The sequence below is a fragment of the Talpa occidentalis genome, unplaced genomic scaffold (genome assembly GCF_014898055.3).
Source record: "Talpa occidentalis isolate TD23 unplaced genomic scaffold, MPIMG_talOcc4v2.1 talOcc4.9, whole genome shotgun sequence".
Lineage (NCBI taxonomy): Eukaryota > Metazoa > Chordata > Mammalia > Eulipotyphla > Talpidae > Talpa > Talpa occidentalis.
In genome coordinates this window covers 72,099,849-72,118,373 of record NW_023605305.1, presented here as the reverse complement: position 1 = coordinate 72,118,373, position 18,525 = coordinate 72,099,849, and the positions used below count along the sequence as shown (strand labels likewise).

The following is an 18,525-nucleotide window of genomic DNA, read 5'->3' as shown; positions in this document are numbered from 1 at the left end:
TTCGGAAGAGGGCGGAGCCCCGGGAGTCGACCCCGGCGTCAGGGCTGACGAACAGAGACTGTGGCCAATCAGAGGAAGAAAAGCGGGCCGCCCGAGGGGCGGGGAAGAGCACGCCAGAGTGCGCCGGGGTTCCTGAGCAGTTTAAAAGGAATTCTCAAGTGAGGGGCGGAGAGAAGCCCCTGGGCGGGCCGCAGTCTCGGGCGCCGAGCCAAGTGTGACCGACCCGAGTCGGTGTTAAGCGTCGGCCGCCCGCAGGCAGGCTCTTCCGGGTCGGCGGGGAAAACGGGCGGTCGGCGCGGGGTTCCAGGCCAAACCCAGACGCAGGCCTGGCCTTATAGTTCACCATTTTCTTTCTGCAGCCTTGTGGAATTCAGCCCCGATAAACTCGGTAGCCACTCCTTTCCCAAGTCAACTGTCTTTCTCCGACCGCCTGTCTTACACCGCGCCTCGATGGGTCAGAACTGCCCACAAGTGAGCTGGAAGAAGTTTTCTCTTGCACCTTTCTGAATTACTGGGGCTGTCACCTTCCATTTTAACAAATTTGAAGTTTACAGTTGACTGGCTAGTTAAACCAAAAAACCCCAGCAGATTGTGAAGGACAGTCTAGATTCACTGCAAGGATGCTTACGTCAAAACCAGCCTGGCCACAAGCTTTACATTAAATGTTTTTAAAACATGAGTTAGGGTCCTCCCTGGTGGCCCAAGGGGTTAAGATGCAACCTACCTATGAAGCTGTCAGCAGCCACTGCAGCATGAGTTTGATCCCCGGCAAGGGAGCTACCCACATGGCGCAGCAGACCTCCTGACTCACACGCTACTGCCCCCCTCAGCAGTGTATTTCAGTCGATCTGCCTGTTCTATTCCCCACTCTGTCTCTGGTCAATCCTCTCACCCCCACACCCCACACACCTCTGGCCTATACCCCAGTTCTTGTATGCATATATAATAAATCTTTTTTAAAAATTACACAAATAAAATAAAACACGAGTTAGGTAAAAATGAAGTTACTCAACAAAGTCCACCCAAAGACAATTATTCTCTGGCATTACAACCAGTAGGCAAAGGGGATTGGAGACTGTAGAGGCAAAAAACAGGAGCAGTCAGTTCGAAAACTAGATAGTCGATACTGGGCTAAGAGATACCAAGGTACTGGCACCCTAATTGTTAAACAGTTAAACAAGAGGTGCCAGGAAAAGGCTGTAATTTTGAGAAGTACAATTGTTGCAATAAAATTAAGAAAAAATGAGTCCTCATTCTAGTATTACTTGTTCTTGAACAAATGCAGTGAAAAAATAATTGGTCCATCAAGTTAAGTGTCCACAGCTCATGGACTATTGCATGATCCTGCTTTTCACCAATCTTCAAACAATTTTTATACCAGAACTACTTTTAATAGGAAAAACAGTAACAAGGAACACTACATTTCATGTACTTCAATAAACAATCCAAAAACCTAAAAGTACACTACTAAATGTTTTGGCCTAATTTTCTCACAAAACCCCAGAAATATGTAAGAATATGTGAAGATGGATTCTGATTCTGCAGATTATTTCCTAATTAAAAAACGCCAAAGGTTCCCATAAATCTTCAAGGATGTTATCCACAAATTACTCTCTCCCCTTTTCTAAGTTGCTATCATCCTATTATACAACAGAAACTACAGAACCTAATCCAGCAGGAAAAGAAAGCAAAAGCTATAATGAAATGACTGAATTAAGTCCAAGGGCTGCAATGTATTAAGTATATACTGAGTATATCAAGTCTGTAACAGTTTGGATATTTTAGCAAACTTTCATGCAGGTCAATTAAAATATTAACCCATTATTGAAAGAGCAAAACACAAACTGAAGGTTACTACGAAGAAGTTCAGTCAAAAGGAGACACAACACAGGGCTTTAATGTAATACCATTTAGTAATGTGACAGTTTGAGAAAAATGGGGAGATTTTGTGGGTAAGAGAAACTGAGCAAAACAACTGATTGAGGGAACATTTTACAACAATGGGACAGATAACCAGCATGTAAAATCATAACGTAAGTGCCTTTTTGATAGCTGAACACTGCTGCTGGTCATTCATTAATGTGTCAGACAATTAGGAGGCTGGATACCTTTAAACAAAAACAGTGAAAAAGAGACTTCTTTTTGGGGGACAAACCTTGCCAAATAACCATGGAAAAGCAAATAAACACACCATTGATTCAAACTGCTCATTCCACAGCTCAGCTGGAAAGAAACTGTGAGGCATGAAATACAACATCAGAGGATCGTGAAGGCAATTTCTGGAAATGCAATAGATTCCACACTCTTGCTTCAAGGAGAAACCTGCAGACATATTTTCAGGTCTTGCTAAGTAATTGTTTATTTGTACTCAATACATCTGGGAAAAATCTGCTACATAGCTAAGGTCACTATGACCACAGACAATAGATGAAAAGATAAAGCACTGAAGAGCAAGAAAAATGCATCCCACCCTCATAAAAATTTAAGGGAACTAGTAAAAACTTGAAGATAAACAGATACAGCCTTCATTTTTTATGAATATACTTCCTCCCCATTATCTCCCCGATATAAACACTCTGGAGTGTTTATATATTCAGTGCAAGAACAGTATCATCGGTACATTTGAAACACCTCTGAAGAATAAAGCTAAAACAACATCTAATTCTGAATACATTTCAGTGTGGTGTAATAGTGATATTATTACACTATAATGATGGGGGAGAGGCTCTGATAGCACCCATCTGCATCCCAAAAGAAATAACAAAAACCTAAGATCACTTTTTAAAAAATTCCTACAAGCCACATACTAACTAAAAAAAAAAATTTAACAGGACTGCTTTATCGTGTAATTTAAGACACAACTGTTACATGAACTGCAAATGAAGACAAAAGGTTTAGCAGCTACAAAAATCAGATAACTCATGCTAATCGTCACTTCTCCCATAAATACTTTCAGCCTGTGTTCAATTATGTTCAATTCTGAATTGGCTAGCCTCTGGATTAGACTTGTAAGTCTTTACACAGAGTGAAAAAAATGGATCAAAATGAAAGGTAGTATTCTGTCCTGTATTTTGACCCTGGAAAGGTGTGGGTCTGCTTTTAAAGGAAGAAACATACACATAATCACAATAAAGCTTAACACTATGCAGAGCTTATAATTATTTTCAGCATTGGACTGCAAGCTGCACTGTGAAGAAAATGCATAGCAGAGGAGAAAGCTCTGGGAATTGAAGGAAGTAGTAAGAAAAGTGTCAACACAGTGAAAGAAGTGATGAAAACATCGGCATCTATTCTAGAGCTCACATGCCCTGCTAGCGTTTCATAAAAAGCTACCTGTTCAAGAAGGCAGGAGCCTATACCCTCCTGGTGTGTGAAATATGAAAGCCCTGTGACACATGATGCTACCTCCTCCACTAACTGCACAGCATCTGGGAACTGAGCTGTTCTGAGGACAATGGAAAATACATACTTCATGGTCTAATCAAGATCAAGTTTAAAGGTTTTTTGTTTTTTTTTATGTCTGTTTTTCATACAATTTAAACAGAACCTTTATATGAATTTGGATTTCCATCCAATCCCTCTCCTCTGTTTCCTTACAAGGAACTGAGTAATGGAAGCAAGCAAAACAAGATTTTAACCACAAATGACTGCACTTTCAACATGATCATCAATTTTAAGGGACAGAGACACTTGAAAGTTCTGCAATACCAAACTTAAAAAACAGAATTGGTTATAAAAACTGCAATTCACCCCCCTAGCATTTCTAAAGGTTGGTGTTATTTCTGCATGGACAGACTAATATATTAAATTAAGCCAAGATTTTAAAGATCGGCAAAGTTCTATCTATTTTTAAAAAACAAAGATGTTTAGAAACAAAAAAATACAAGTTAGTTGCTTCATGTTTCACAACCATTATGTTAAATACTTTCTTTCTACAGAAACAGGGTCCTTATGTCACAAGTGCAATTATTTACTGCTAGATGTTTAAAATTACACGGGCTAGTGTTCAACTGGAACCTGTTGATGGTGACGTCTGGAGGTTTTCTGAGTTTCAACCTAAGGTGTGCCAGGTCCTCTCCTGGGACCATACTTGAAGGGGAAAGGGAGGGAGAGGAAATCACAGATCAAGTTCTTAAGATTGTTTTACTCTCTTCGTGGCTTTCTGTTTCTTGGTGATCTGTTCAAAATTTCATCCTCCTGTTGGTTAAAAAAAAGAAATTCAGTATAATTAGCGTATTTTAAAAATAACAAATGCACTAGTTTTCAAGACCAGTCAGGCTAAGCATAACCCATATAAAGAAAACACAAGAAAAGCCAAAATAGAAGAAAACGCACCAAAACAATGATCACCTCAGAGGTGGTGGTATTAGGTGTGTTCTAATTTAGTCTTTTTTGTTTTCTATAAACATGTACTTTTTCGGGCCTCCCTGGTGGTGCAAGGGATTAAGTTGCAACCTATGAAGCTATCTACAGCCACTGCAGCACAAATTCAATCCCCAGCCAGGGAGCTACCCACATGGCACAACAGGCCTCTCCTGACTCGCCTGCTATTCCCCACAGCAGTGTATTTCAGTGGATCTGCCTGTTCTGTTCCCCACTCTGTCTCTGATGAATCCTCTCACCCCCCCTACCCCCACACCTCTGGCCTGTACCCCAGTTCTTGTATGCATAAAATAAATCTTAAAAAAAAAAAAAATGTACTTTTTCTCATCCAGCCTAACCCATACACATTTTCTTTAAAAAGGCCAGCTACCATGTTCTCATATGTTCTCATTTAATCCTAATTAATCTTCTGGCCTGTGGGCACAGTAGCCCCATTTTGAGGCTGAGGAAGTTAGGATTCATGGGGAGTAAAGACTTTCCAATGAGGGTTCCACAAAATACTCCACACTGCAAACCCAGGGCTCTTCCTACTGCAAACAGCAACTTGTAAAAGGCAGTTTGGGGAAATATAAAAAAGGTGAAATTGGTCCCTACCTGAAAGATCAACTCTGCATTTTAGTTGAAACAGATTATATACAAGGAAAACACGAGTGAGGACATCAATAAAATTGTGGTGGAAGAAAATGGAAAGTTTCCCAGAAAGGAACAACTCTTGGGTGGAAAGGGGACCTTGGTAAGGAAAAGTACTTTCTTTCCCTCAGACTTTAAAGCCAATCCAGGGCCTCCCTGGTGGCACAGGGGTTAAGTCTCAGTATTATCAAGCTATCCACGCCACTACAGCACTAACCCACACAGCACAGCAGACCTCTTCTGTCTTGCCCGCTGCTCCCCTCAGTGGTATATTTCAGTCAATCTGCCTGTTCTGCTCCCAACTCTATCTCTGGTGAATCCTCTCACCTTCCCCCCACCCCCTACACCTCTGGCCTGCACTCCAGCTCTTGTATGCATAAATAAATAAAGTAAATCTTAAAAAAAACAAACAAAAAACAACCAATCCAACCAGAAAAGCCAGATCGAGAAGCCCAACAAGTTCTCACATCCTCCTCCTGCTCAGAGACACCACATCTTGCCTGGATTATTACACCAGCCTTCTAATTAATTTCCTCGATTCTCCTTAGTCTATAGAAAACACAGCATACAGCATCATCAGATCCTGTTCCTATGACCCCAAAGCCTGCCTATTTGACAAGAATTGGTGCTAGACACTAACAGCATTATTTTTCTTTGACGGGTTAGCTATAAAGCCAATCATAGCCAGTATCGCCTCTAGATTAGAGTAGTGCAGAATACAGATTAAGAGAGAAGCCAAGCCCACACAATTGCCTAGGCAGCCCCACACATCAGGAGCCTTCCCCACTCTCTTTTTTCTCTGACTCTCCTCTGCTGATCATACTGGCCTTCCAGACGACCACTATACATACACCTTTGTACCAGCTGCTCTTCTTTGCTAGGAATGTTCTTCCTATGGTCATTTCCATGGCAAAATCCTTAATTTTTCAAGTCTTTGCTCAAATGTCAACTCTTCAACAAAGCCAATTATCTTTAACTCTGCAACCAACACCACCTTCAATACTTCCAATCTTCTCCAGCCCTGTATTTTTCAGAGTATTGCTTTGTAACATACCATTTTCATTTACTTTCTTCTAATGTCTATGCTTATTATCTGATCGTCCCACTAGAATTTACACACAATTCAGTCCCCAAAAGCAAGCAATACTTGGCAAATAGGTGGGCACTGCACAAACATTTGTTAAATGAATGATAAACTGTGAGTAACATGGACAAAAATTTTAGAATGCAGTGTTTTGTTCAAGAAATGCTTTTGGAGGAGACAATAAGAAGGAAGAGACAGAACTGTTAAATAATAGTCTGAAGTTGCCATTTTATCAGTGTTTCCTGATAAAATGCATTTTATTAGTGTTTCCTGCAACCTTCAACTTATTCCAGAAAGCCATTTCACCACAGAAAAATAGATGTCAGGTTCTGATGTAATTCAAAAGTATCAAATAAACTATATTACTAAGAATTCCACTTTTACAAAATTGGCTTTGATTTTTTACTGTCATAGCCACTGAACAGTACCCCATGAAAATACTCCCTGCCACTTAATATACTTTCAACCTAGATGTACTCCCCCCTTCTCTTACCTCTGCTTTAGGTTTTCTATCTTCTTCCTCTTGGCTGACAGTGCCACCATCTTCTTCAGCATCACTTTTTTGCTTCTCTTCTAAGAAGAAAATTTAATTTCTTACATTTTGTTGTTTTTGGTAATTAGACAATTAGAACAAACCTCTAAAGCCCATTTTTATAGTAACGTGCTTATAAGGGTTTGACATCATCTCGGTCTTGGCAAGTATACTAACACCTGCTTCTTACCAAGTTTCTCTTCAGCATCCTCCTCGTCGTCTCCCTTGTCCTTTTCCTCTTCCTTCTCTTCTTCCTCCTTTACATCTGGTTGTGGAGCATCAGTCTTCTTGTATTCCACAGGACTGGACTGTTTCTGAAACAGTCCCCAAACACAATTTTGTTTACATTTTTATGTATTACATTATCATATAATTAGCGATTGCCACTGAGCAAAGCTCTGTAGCAGGGTATATACTGAAAAGACACACAGACATGAGTGAGATGTAATTCCTTTTCTGAGAGCTTTCTCTTTGGTGAGTATGGGTCAAGGGTAGAATGATCACTAAGAAGAAAGGCAGGAATGTGTAGGTCTAAACAGTCAAAGTAACTGAGCACAGATAGACAGAATAGTGGTGATGGTTAGGGCTGGGAAAAGAGATGGAGATCAGGTTACAAGCTACCTTGAATGCAAAGTGAACCATAATCCTCCTTCAGAAGCTAAGCCCTTAAACAAAATAGTCTCTTTTTTAAAACTGCAAGCAACAAGGGCTAACCAAAAACTTAATTTAACCAAAAATTAAATATTTCACCCCCACATGTTTTTTTTTAGGGGGGAAGGATAGGGAAGTTAGGGAGAAACAGATGAGAAATCAAAGATCAAATTATAAAGTATGAGAATAAAAACAGCTATGCCAGGAGGAAAAACTAGTTTGCATCCAGATGGTTGCTTTCATAGCTAAGTTTTTTCCCTTCGGAAAGCTGCTGTTGGATATTAAGGATAGTAATATAGTGGGCTTAGAAACTGAGGAGTTACAAATCCTACTCCCACATGGGCACAGTAAATGACCACAATGAATAAGGATTCAGAAGTCCATACCAAATGTAGCCTAGTCATTGCCAGAAAACCTTAACATGTAAGAGTTCTTCCTAAAAGTGAACATCCTACTCTACCCCCTTCCCCCAAAAAATCCATACCTTTCCAGAACAGCAAAAGAGGATAACGAGAAATACAGGTAGAGCTACAGTCAAAATGTAGACTACCCACAGCCAGGGGCGCTCCTCAGCTGCCTCGATCATCTGCCCCACTACACCAGGCTGAAAAGCAAGATAAAACCAATTTCAAATTCTGACTTTAGACACCAAATATAGGCTGCACTGTTCCAACTGTTTGATTACTATATACTCTGGATCCTTTTTCCAAAGACTCATCAAGCTAAGATGTTCATACAATGTAAGAAGGAAGTAAAAAGACTTCAGTTTTCCTGCTCTCTTTTCTTAAAAGTGATTTCCCCCTTCTTAAGTGTGAAAGCTACTAAATCATATGCATAAGATTCCCTTAACCTCAATGATTACTGCAGGAACCAAATATCTCAGGAACCGGTGAACTCAAGAATTTCTTGATTTCAGTGTCTCTGGATCTCCAATTCACAGCTCGGTCACATGATTGTTTGAAAATTCCATATAATGGTTAAACCAAGAATCAATGTTTAAGAATTTGTTAAAAACTTTGTTCAGTTTTGGGCCTCCCCGGTGGCGCAGCGGTTGAGCGCTGGGTTGCGAAGCTGCGCGCGGCCTCTGCGGCGCCGGTTCGATCCCTGGCTGCTCCCCGGCCACCAGAGGAGGGTCCCACATGGTGCGCAGACCTCTCCTGCCGCCCGCTACTCCCCTCAGCAGTGTACTTGGGTCCTTCTGCCTGCTCTGTTCCCCGCTCTGGCTCTGGTGAATTCTCTCACCCTCCCGCACTTCTGACTGTACCCAGTGCATGTATAAACAAAACAAACAAACAAACCAGCAAACAAATAAATAAAGCATGCCTCTATAAAAAAAAATAAAAATAAATTAAAAAAAAAAAACTTTGTTCAGTTTTAACACAATTTAGAAAGTGCTACATAAAACACAATTGAGGCTCTGAAAATGCTAATTACATTAAACTGATGAGATCATGTCAAAAACCCTAGTATTTTATCTTTAGCACAGTCTCAAATAAGGGAAAATTGTGACAAAGAGCTTTTCACTAAAGTTGAAATTACCTGCAATAACAATATAAACATGCAAGAAACAAGGAAGCACAAACCTCAGCAGCCCCATCAGCAGCTTTCTTTAGACCCCAACCATCATTGGCCCAATCATCAACTACTCTTCGATCGCCACAAATGATAAAGTTGTCAAAAAAAATGTCTGAGGTCATGGACCACAGTTCCAAACCGATAGCACTAAAAGGAGTCATTCTGAAAGGTTCCAGATCTTCAAAGAAATCTGGATTTGGTATTTTCCGTGGTTTCCAGATTCCCTAGAGAAAAAGATTTTTAAATTATTTGAAGTAACAGCACAAATTTATGGTGAAGCTACTATGAGATAAATTCTGCAAGACCCATGAAGAAAAGCACTGACTGTGAAAATTAACTAGGTTTAAAAGACCTCACTCTGTTTGGCACATTCCAACAGCCTCCACTTTTATCAACTGCTTGTGGGGGCAGGACAACTTCTTCAGTACAGATTTCAGAGGTGATTTAAAATGTATAAAATTGGCCCTCCCTGGTGGTGCAAGGGATCAAGTCTCAGCATTATGAAGCTATCGGCAACCACCGCGGCACAAGTTTGATCCCCGTCAAGGGAACTAACCCATACGGCACAGTAGACCTCTCCTGACTTGCCCGCTGCTCCCCTCATCAGTGTATTTCAGTCAGTCCGCCTGTTCTACTCCCCACTCTGTTTCTGGTGAATCCTCTCACACAATCCCCTTTCCCCACAACTACACACCTCTGGCGTATACCCCAGCTCTTGTATGGATAAAGGAAAAAAAAAAAACCACCAAACTTTAAAACGTACATAATTTTCAACAAGTAATTTCACTTCTAGATAACTACCTAATGAAATAATTACTACCTGTAACCAGACATGTACAAGAATGATTACTGCAGCAAAGACACTAAAAGCGAAAATGCAATCTACCGAAATGATCATTCACAGAATTAAACTATTTTTTTTAAAAGGGCAATTTTAAATTTATCTTATTTACCCACACAGTCAAAACTATATTTAAAAACAGAAAAGTACACACATAGTGCATATATACAGACACAGACCTACACATTTTAAAGTGAGACAAAATAAGTTGAAATTATTGATTATAAATAATTTGACCAGGGCCTCCCTGGTGGTGCAGTGGTTGAGCGCTGTGTTGCAAAGCTGCCCGCAGCCTCTGCAGTGCTGGTTCGATCCCTGGCTACTCCCTGGCCACTGGAGGAGGGTCCCACATTGCGTACAGATCTCTCCTGCTGCTCGCTGCTCCTCTCAAGCAGTGTGCTTCGGTCCTTCTGCCTGCTCTGCTCCCCGCTCTGGCTCTGGTGAATTCTCTCACCCTCCTAAGCTTCTGACTGTACCCAGTGCTTGTATAAATAAGTAAATAAATAAATATTTAAAAAAATAATAATTTGACTAGGATAGAGTTAGAAGAGAGACCATATATCTGAGTGGCTACATGTCCACATAAACTTTTTTTTTAAAGATTTATTTATTTATTTATACAAGCACTGGGTACAGTCAGAAGCGCGGGAGGGTGAGAGAATTCACCAGAACCAAAGCGGGGAGCAGAGCAGGCAGAAGGACCGAAGCACACTGCTGAGGGGAGCAGCGGGCGGCAGGAGAGGTCTGCGCACCATGTGGGACCCTCCTCCGGTGGTTGGGGAGCAGCTGGGGATCGAACAGGCGCTGCAGACTGCGGTCAGCTTTGCAACCCAGTGCTTCACCACTGCGCCACCGGGGAGGCCCCGTCCACATAAACTTTAAGCTTGGTAACATCACTACCTTAATTCTAATCACCTCATTTGAGCCTCAGTCTTTTTACAGTTTAAGACAATGAGGTCAAGTAATGAGCTGACCTGTCGGGGAGAACTATCTCCCATCACACTCCTCTATCCACCCAATTACACAGATTGCTAGTTGGGATCCTGTGGCTGAAGCACCCCACCAAACAATAGCAGAGTGCCTATATGACACAGGTCTTGCATTTTTCTTTTCTTTGTTTTTAAAGATAAGTTACAAAGCAATTATCAAAGCCTTTTCCACTTTCTAGATTTATCTTTTCAACACTTAACAAATGAAACTTCCTCTCAATTTATGAAATTTACTGTTTTTAATTCAGCAGTTTGAATACAATGATCAACCTGACAGCTTCATTACAAGCAACAGATTAACAAAGTATTTCAATCACTGAAAGGCACAAACCTGGTAGTTAGGATTGTCGATCATGGGAGGCTTCCATTTGCCCTTATAACTGGGATTGTCAATCATAGGTCGCTGCCACACACCACACCCTGGGGCTGAATCACACTTAGGATTGGCAATCTGAGGAGCCTCCCATTCTCCATCCATATCTTCATCCCTGTGGAGATATGAACAAATTACCAATGAGCTCTATAATGCTAGACTATAAAGGCCAAACCAGGGTTCCCCTGAAATCATGCAAGAATGCTTTCAGTGTCGTACTATAGAGCATCATTTTGTTTCTACATTTTCAGTAACCAGCGTTTTCAAGACAGATGCATTAAAAAAAAGAGAGAAGGGGCCTCCCCTGGTGGCGCAGCGGTTGAGCACTGGGCTGCAAAGCTGCCTGCGGCCTCTGCAGCGCCGGTTCGATCCCTGGCCACTGGCGAGGGTCCCACATGGCGCGCAGACCTCTCCTGCCGCGCCCACTGCTCCCCTCAGCAGTGTATTTCGTCAGTCTGCCTGTTCTGTTCCCCACTCTGGCTCTGGTGAACACTCTCACCCTCCCGCGCTTCTGACTGTACCCAGTGCTTATATAAATAAATAAATCTTAAAAAAAAGAGAGAGAGAAAGAGAAGGATGAAAATATAATTAAATCTGTTGAGCTCCACACTGAAGTTTGGGCACTGTGCTTAATTATTAACTCTTATTTCAAAAAAAGAGCAGACAATTTTAAAAGTTGACTAAGGCTCTTACCAATCCTCTGGTTTCTCCGCATCTGGATCAGGTACATATTCAGGCTCATCATCTAACCAGCCCTCAGGCTTTGTGGCCTCTTCATCTGGAATCTTAGCAGGGGCATCTTCATCCCTTAAATACATAAGAAAAAATTAGTTGTGACAATACTCACCAGAGAATCACAAGGTGTTTCTCATTTCGTGAACCTACAACATAAAAAATATTTAGGACTTGCTTACTCTCAGAATTTAAAGTAATTTCTCATAAAAAAAAATTCCTAAATCAGGTATCTAATAAGGTCCTAGTTATCCAGCATACATAAAGAACTCTTATGACTCAATAATAAAAACACAAGCCCTGGCCACCCTGGTGGTGCAAGGGGTTAAGATGCAACCTTTTATGAAGCTGTCCACAGTCACTGAAGCATGAGTTCAATCCCTGGCCAGGGAGCTAGCCACATGGCATGGCAGACCTCTCCTAAATAGCCCACTGCTTCCCTCAGCAGTGTATTTCAGTCAATCTGCCCCATTCTGTTCCCTACTTTGTCTCTGGTGAATCCTCTCACCCCTCACACCACTGGCCTGTACCCCAGTTCTTGTATGCATAAATAAAAATAAATTTAGGAAAAAAATAAATAAAAAGACAAGCCCCATTTAAAAACTGGCAAAAAATCTGAAAGGACATTTCTCCAAAGATATACAAACATAAGCACAAGAAAAGATGACTGACATCATTAATCATCAGCAAAATGCAAATCAAAATCACAATAACATGACTTCACATCCACTAGGATGGCTAACAAAAATGACTGATAAAAAAAGTATTGGCAAGAATGGGGAGAAAATGAAACCCCAAAATATTGCTGTGGGAAAGTGGTGCAATCATTCTGGAAAAAAAAAAGTTTCTCAAAAAATTGAACAGTTACCATACTTATCACAGACCTGCAATTCCACTCTGCAATACATACCTAAGAGAAATGAAAATGCATATTCACCAAAAAACCCACATATGGATAGTAACAGCAGTAATATAATTATAGCCAAAAGGAGGAAACTATCCAAATATCAATCAACTAAGGAAGGGACAAATAAAATGAACAAGGGAATATTACTCATAAGAAGAAATAAAGTACAGATACATCCATCAACATGGATGGACCGTGACAAAAGTCACATTCAAAGGGTCAAATATACATTATTACATGTTCAGATAAAGACAGAAAGTAAACAAGTGGTTGCCAGGGGCTGACAGAAGGGAGAAACAAGGAGTAACTGCTTAAAGGGTATGGATTTTTGGGGTTGTAAAATGCTCTAGAATTAAACAATGGTGATGATTTCAAAACAATAAATATACTAAACCACTTATTTATATACTTTAAAAGAGTGGATTTTTAGTATGTCAATTATACTTGAAACAGGTATTCCTAATTAAGAGATCGTTAAAAAGTACCTAATTTCTGGGACCTTCCTGGTGGTGCAGGGGTTAAGTTTCAGTGCTATCAAGCTATAGCCAGCCAATGAGGCACGAGTTTGATCCCTGGCCAAGGAGCTAACCCACATGGTGCAGCAGACCTCTCCTATCTTGCCCACTGCTCCCCTTGGCAGTGTATTTCAGTAGATCTACCTGTTCTGCTCCCCACTCTGTCTGATGGATCCTTTAGCCAGCCCCCACACCTCTGGCCTACACCCCAGTTCTTGGATGCATAAATAAAAATAAATCTTAAAAAAAAGAAGTACCTAATTTCAAAGTTTTAAGGAGTTGCTGTAAAACAACTCAGTTGGTGCCCTTCAGTTGGTAAACAAAGACTTCTCTCCTTGGTCAGGATTTTGCTTGGTTTTGCATTATGCTAGTTTTAAATTAAGTGTGTGAGAGAACTCAAACTTGAATCGCATTCAATTGACCTTTTTACACTGCACATTCACACCTCTCCTACCCAAATAAAATAGCTAGCTAAAGAATACAATCTTGGGCCTCCCTGGTGGTGCAGCGGGTGGAGCGCAGCACTGTAAAGCTGTCTGCAGCCTCTGCAGTGCGGGTTTGATTCCTGGCCGGCCAGGGAGAAACCCACATGGCGCGGCAGACCTCTCCTGCCTCACCCACTGCTCCCCTCAGTAGTGTCTTCAGTCTGTCTGCCTGTTCTGCTCCCCACTCTGTCTCTGGTGAATTATCTCACCCTCCCGCGCCTCTGACTGTACCCCAGTTCTTGTATAAATAAATCTTTAAAAAAAAAAAAAAGGAATACAATGTTAAACCAGGCTTAGTCCAAATCTAGAGTTTACCAAATACAGAAATAAATTGGTATTACACTAGTGCAGCCTAAAGTTCAGGTACACATACCTTAAAACTTTAACATAAGAAAAGCATCAACTAGAATTTAACTGCTAATCTAAGAAGGCACTTTTATTACAAAAGGAACAACAGTTTTATCATTTCTCTTTGTTCACTTTCTGCAATTCTGAAATTCACTGTACTTAAGCTCACACACGGCCATAGACAAGAATACAACCCAATTTATTTTCATCACTTGCCAATTTGTATCCTACTTTTATAAAAGGTTATATAGCCTCAATTTCTGTCACATAGGTCAAGTTCACTCTTGCTCCTCTACTATTTTGAACACAATATTCTTCTTTAATCAGGAATACCATTTCCCGCCTTCATCACTTAGTTAATTATTGCCCTTTCAAGTCTCAATTTAATTTGCCATGCTGATCACCAGGTAACACCTTCTAATTAAATACTTACTGTAGCATGCCAAATTCATTTACCTATCTCATAACTGAATTGGGAGCTCTATGTGGGCAGTTGGTATCCTTGTGGCTTTGTAATCCACTGCCCAACATGGAGCAGAGATGTCCTAAATATTATTTAAATATGAAAAATGTTATTTTTCAGTAGGGTTGAAAATTTCAGGATTCCAGCTTTAAATGAAAATTCATAATAGCTGGGCCTCCCTGGTGGCGCAAGGGGTTAAGCACTGCACTATGAAGCAATCCATAGCCTTTGCAGCATGAGTTCGATTCCCGGCTGGCCAGGGAGCAACCCACATGGCACAGCAGAGCTCTCCTGACTCGCCCGCTGCTCCCCTCAGTAGTGTACTTCAGTCAATCTGCCTGTTCTGTTCCCCGCTCTTGTCTCTGGTGAATCCTCTCACCCCCTACATCTCTGGCCTGTACCCCAGCTCTTGTATGCATAAATATATCTTTTTTTTTAATAAGAAAATTCATAAAAGCTTTGGAAAGAAGATCAGGCCAACAGGGTTTGCTGCAAACTCACTATCACCAACTGTAGCATTCTATGGCTTATAAAATAGCACAAGGCCATTGGATGATCATTATGGTTACCTTTCAGCTATACTTAGCTACAATATTCCCTACCTTTAGACCATATCATAGACTACCTAAATTATCATATCTCCACCAACATTCAGTTGTTCAAGTCACATGTAATATATGAAATGCTCCCTTGCACTCAAAGTCTAGTCCCAAAGACTTACCAGTCATCTGGTTTCACAGCATCTGGATCTGGTATTTTTGGTCTCTCATCCCAATCCTCTGGCTTCTGGTCTTCAGGATCCTCAATTTCACGTGAAGGATTTACAGGAGGAGTCATGTCATTTAGCAGATTTCCACTGTTCACAACAGATTGGTCCACTAATATTTCAAAACTATTATCTGGATTTAAAACTGAAAAAACATTCAAATGCAATTAAGAAGAGTTAATTAACCACTCATTCCCTAGGTCTCTTTGCCACAACACAAAAAGACCATGACTTCTAATAGAAGTTGTGGAGTATGGAGTATACACTTAGGTATTAGTAAGAACATGGTCTTGGGACCATAGGAAGCTAATTCTCATTATGTAATCTGTAAACCACAAATGTTAGTTCTTCAGGTTTTTAGAAACTAAGACAAAAAAACGAAAGGTACATAAACTTAGACAATATTGATCTACCACATATGGTCATACACAGTCAACATGCAAATTACCAAAAATTTTCAAATTATACAAAATCTATTTGTTAAACCATGTCTACTTGTAGTTGTATTTCTGAAGTGTCATGAAGAATGGAAACAGTTTTAAATCCATAATGGTTACCTCATGCATGACTTATAATAAAACCTGTTCCCACACCTTAAGTCTGACAGGCAACTGACTAGGTCCAGAGTATACCCAGAATACTGACAGGTAATAGAATACTAGTCTGTTGACCTCAGAGATGTTCAAGATCAGCGATGTTATAAATGATACGCACTATCCAGGAAGTTAAGACAAGCGAAATATAGCCTACTTAACACTTAAATACAAGTTATGTTTATTTATACACTCATGCATTTATTCACGTACGGCAAAATATCACAATGCTGACATTTCAGATTATTTTAAATGTCTCTTTATAGGTTCCCATCTTCTGAATTTCTATACTGTGTACTATTTTTACTATAAAGGAAAAAGTTATCACATTCTTTAGGAAAAGGGGGATGTCTTAATGACCTCAAACCAGCAGGACAAGTTTCACTGAAAAAACCCATTCCAATGTCTAAATTATTAAATGCAATTGTCCAGTTATTAGAGCATCCAAACCAAGTTCAATTAAAATTTGAAAAAACTATACATATATTTCTGTTGCATATCCTATTATTTAGCATTTTATCAAGATAATAAACAAAGGGAAGAAAGGAGAGAGATCACCAAAGAAGCTCTTCATAGGACATAAAACTTTTTTCTTAAATTGGTCTCACAAACCTCAGTTATCAATTCAACCTATCAAGAGAAGTTTTCAATGCTGAGAAATTTAGTTCCCCAGTTAAGTTATTAAGCCAATGGAGACTCTATGCAGGTATAGGCCTTCTCCAGATGTGCAAACTTTAAACTGAATGAATGACAAACATACAGTGTCATAAAACCCCAAATTATGAAGTTTTGCTTACTTAAAGTATAAAGATGTGTTTTCTTATCTGTAAAATAGGTCTTCAGATCTGCATCTGGCCTCTTTGCATGTTTTTCCTCATATACACCTGTTTTGGGATTTTTGTGTCGGAAGATGAAGTGCAATTTATAGTCCTCTCCACATTTATCTGGGCCAAACATAATTGTATAAGGAGTCTTGTCGTGGAACTGATCCTTCAGAAACAAAAATGGATTATTTTAATTTATTCCAGTCAGGTGTTCAAAAGCAATCTTTCAAAAAATTTTTAATTCCTCTTATAAAACTGCAAATAACTTAGTGTCACACATAAATAAGGAAAACCTCATTTATGAGGTTTGTGAGAGAGAATAACCAGTAGCTGCCAGGAAATTTTATGTGAAAATGTAAACAAAAAAAGAAGTTATGCATATATCTAGATAAGTTATTTCACAAAACAAAGTTTGCTAGAACTAAAGGTTTCACAGAACAGAAACCAGACAAAATTGCTCTGAAATTCATATTTCAAATAAAAAGCACAGAACTATCAAGTAACTGTTCCTAACTGTCCAAAATATTCAATAACAGGGCAGGAGGACTATCTTCACAGGTCTTAAAAAAATTTCTTTCCCTTTCTCTTAGATTCTTAAAAGGTAAATGCAGGTGACCATAAATAAAGAAGCACCTACCAGGTTGAGTTCTGAGGTTTTGGAAAGCAGTTTCACATAGGCACCACCACATTCTATTCCATTCTGGAAATTAACCTCATACCTAATTTCAGAGGGAGAAACAAAAAACCATTTTGAAAGATCCAATTTCTTTATTTCCCCATTTCCCCTCCTTGGCCACATGCTTTTATTACAACAGCTTGTCTATTTATTTATTTATTGATGTTTAGAAAAAGATTTATTTATTTATTCATTCATACAAGCACTGGGTACAGTCAGAAGCGCGAGAGGGTGAGAGAATTCACCAGAGCCAGAGTGGGGAGCAGAGCAGGCAGAAGGACCGAAGAACACTGCTGAGGGGAGCAGCGGGCAGCAGGAGAGGTCTGCGCGCCATGTGGGACCCTCCTCCGGAGGCCGGGGAGCAGCCGGGGATCGAACCAGCGCTGCAGAGGCTGTGGGCAGCTTCGCAACCCAGCGCTCAACCGCTGTGCCACCGGAGAGGCCCTTGTCAATTTATTTTTACAAAAGATTTCATCTTCTGTTGCTTTTGAATGACCACCAACCCCACAAAAATATGTAAATAAAATAAACCTGCACACAGATTCCCAATAAATACTTTCTGTAGAACCCCCGCTCCCAAAATTTTACTTGCTATCAGGAGCTGTAAAGCCAGTTTGTTGCATAATAATTTATTGGACAGGAAAAAAGTATTAGAGTATACACTGTATCTTTATAACCAAAGATCCCTATTACAACACACAATTATTCTCATAATATTTTTACATAAAATAATAGATTTATATTATATCTTCTGAGTTCATCCTTCCTACAAAGCTTCCATGATGTCAACATTTCACTTACTGAACAATAAGAGGTTTGGTATCAAACAGGAAGGGCTTGTTCAATTTAGCAGAGATGGCATGATGCTTAGCCCGAGACAGCAACACAAGTCCTTTATCTCCTGGAAGCTTTGTTTCCTTCATTTCATCTACCTCCCATTTTCCTACAACAACAAAAAAAGTTCCACTCTTCAACTACACTTTTGAAGATCTTTTAAATGGTAACAAACAAAACTCCAAGTTGTATGAGTCCATTACACCTATAAATATTTCACATATTCCATTTACCTATGAGTTGGCTTACTAATATTATGTTTTTATAAAAACTCGTAGCATATTCCATTTACCAGTGCCTAGAAAAGACCTTCCATTTCCAACA

At 40.0% G+C, this 18,525-nt stretch overlaps 1 protein-coding gene across 4 annotated transcripts in view; it reads right to left on the bottom strand.

Moving 5' to 3' along the window:
* Positions 1 to 1,027: 1,027 nt before the first annotated feature.
* The window catches only part of CANX (calnexin), a 35,551-nt gene continuing 18,053 nt past the window's right edge, over positions 1,028 to 18,525 (bottom strand). For all 4 annotated transcript variants that reach the window (XM_037498190.2, XM_037498191.2, XM_054690856.1 and 1 more), the window contains 11 exons: positions 18,169 to 18,310; positions 17,329 to 17,410; positions 16,665 to 16,857; positions 15,230 to 15,419; positions 11,752 to 11,865; positions 11,017 to 11,173; positions 8,864 to 9,079; positions 7,765 to 7,884; positions 6,820 to 6,943; positions 6,591 to 6,670; positions 1,028 to 4,197 (listed from right to left, as the gene is read on the bottom strand). In XM_037498190.2, coding sequence (XP_037354087.1) covers positions 4,144 to 4,197; positions 6,591 to 6,670; positions 6,820 to 6,943; positions 7,765 to 7,884; positions 8,864 to 9,079; positions 11,017 to 11,173; positions 11,752 to 11,865; positions 15,230 to 15,419; positions 16,665 to 16,857; positions 17,329 to 17,410; positions 18,169 to 18,310 — 1,472 coding nt within the window. In that variant the 3' untranslated portion in view covers positions 1,028 to 4,143. The remainder of the gene's footprint in view (positions 4,198 to 6,590; positions 6,671 to 6,819; positions 6,944 to 7,764; positions 7,885 to 8,863; positions 9,080 to 11,016; positions 11,174 to 11,751; positions 11,866 to 15,229; positions 15,420 to 16,664; positions 16,858 to 17,328; positions 17,411 to 18,168; positions 18,311 to 18,525) is intronic.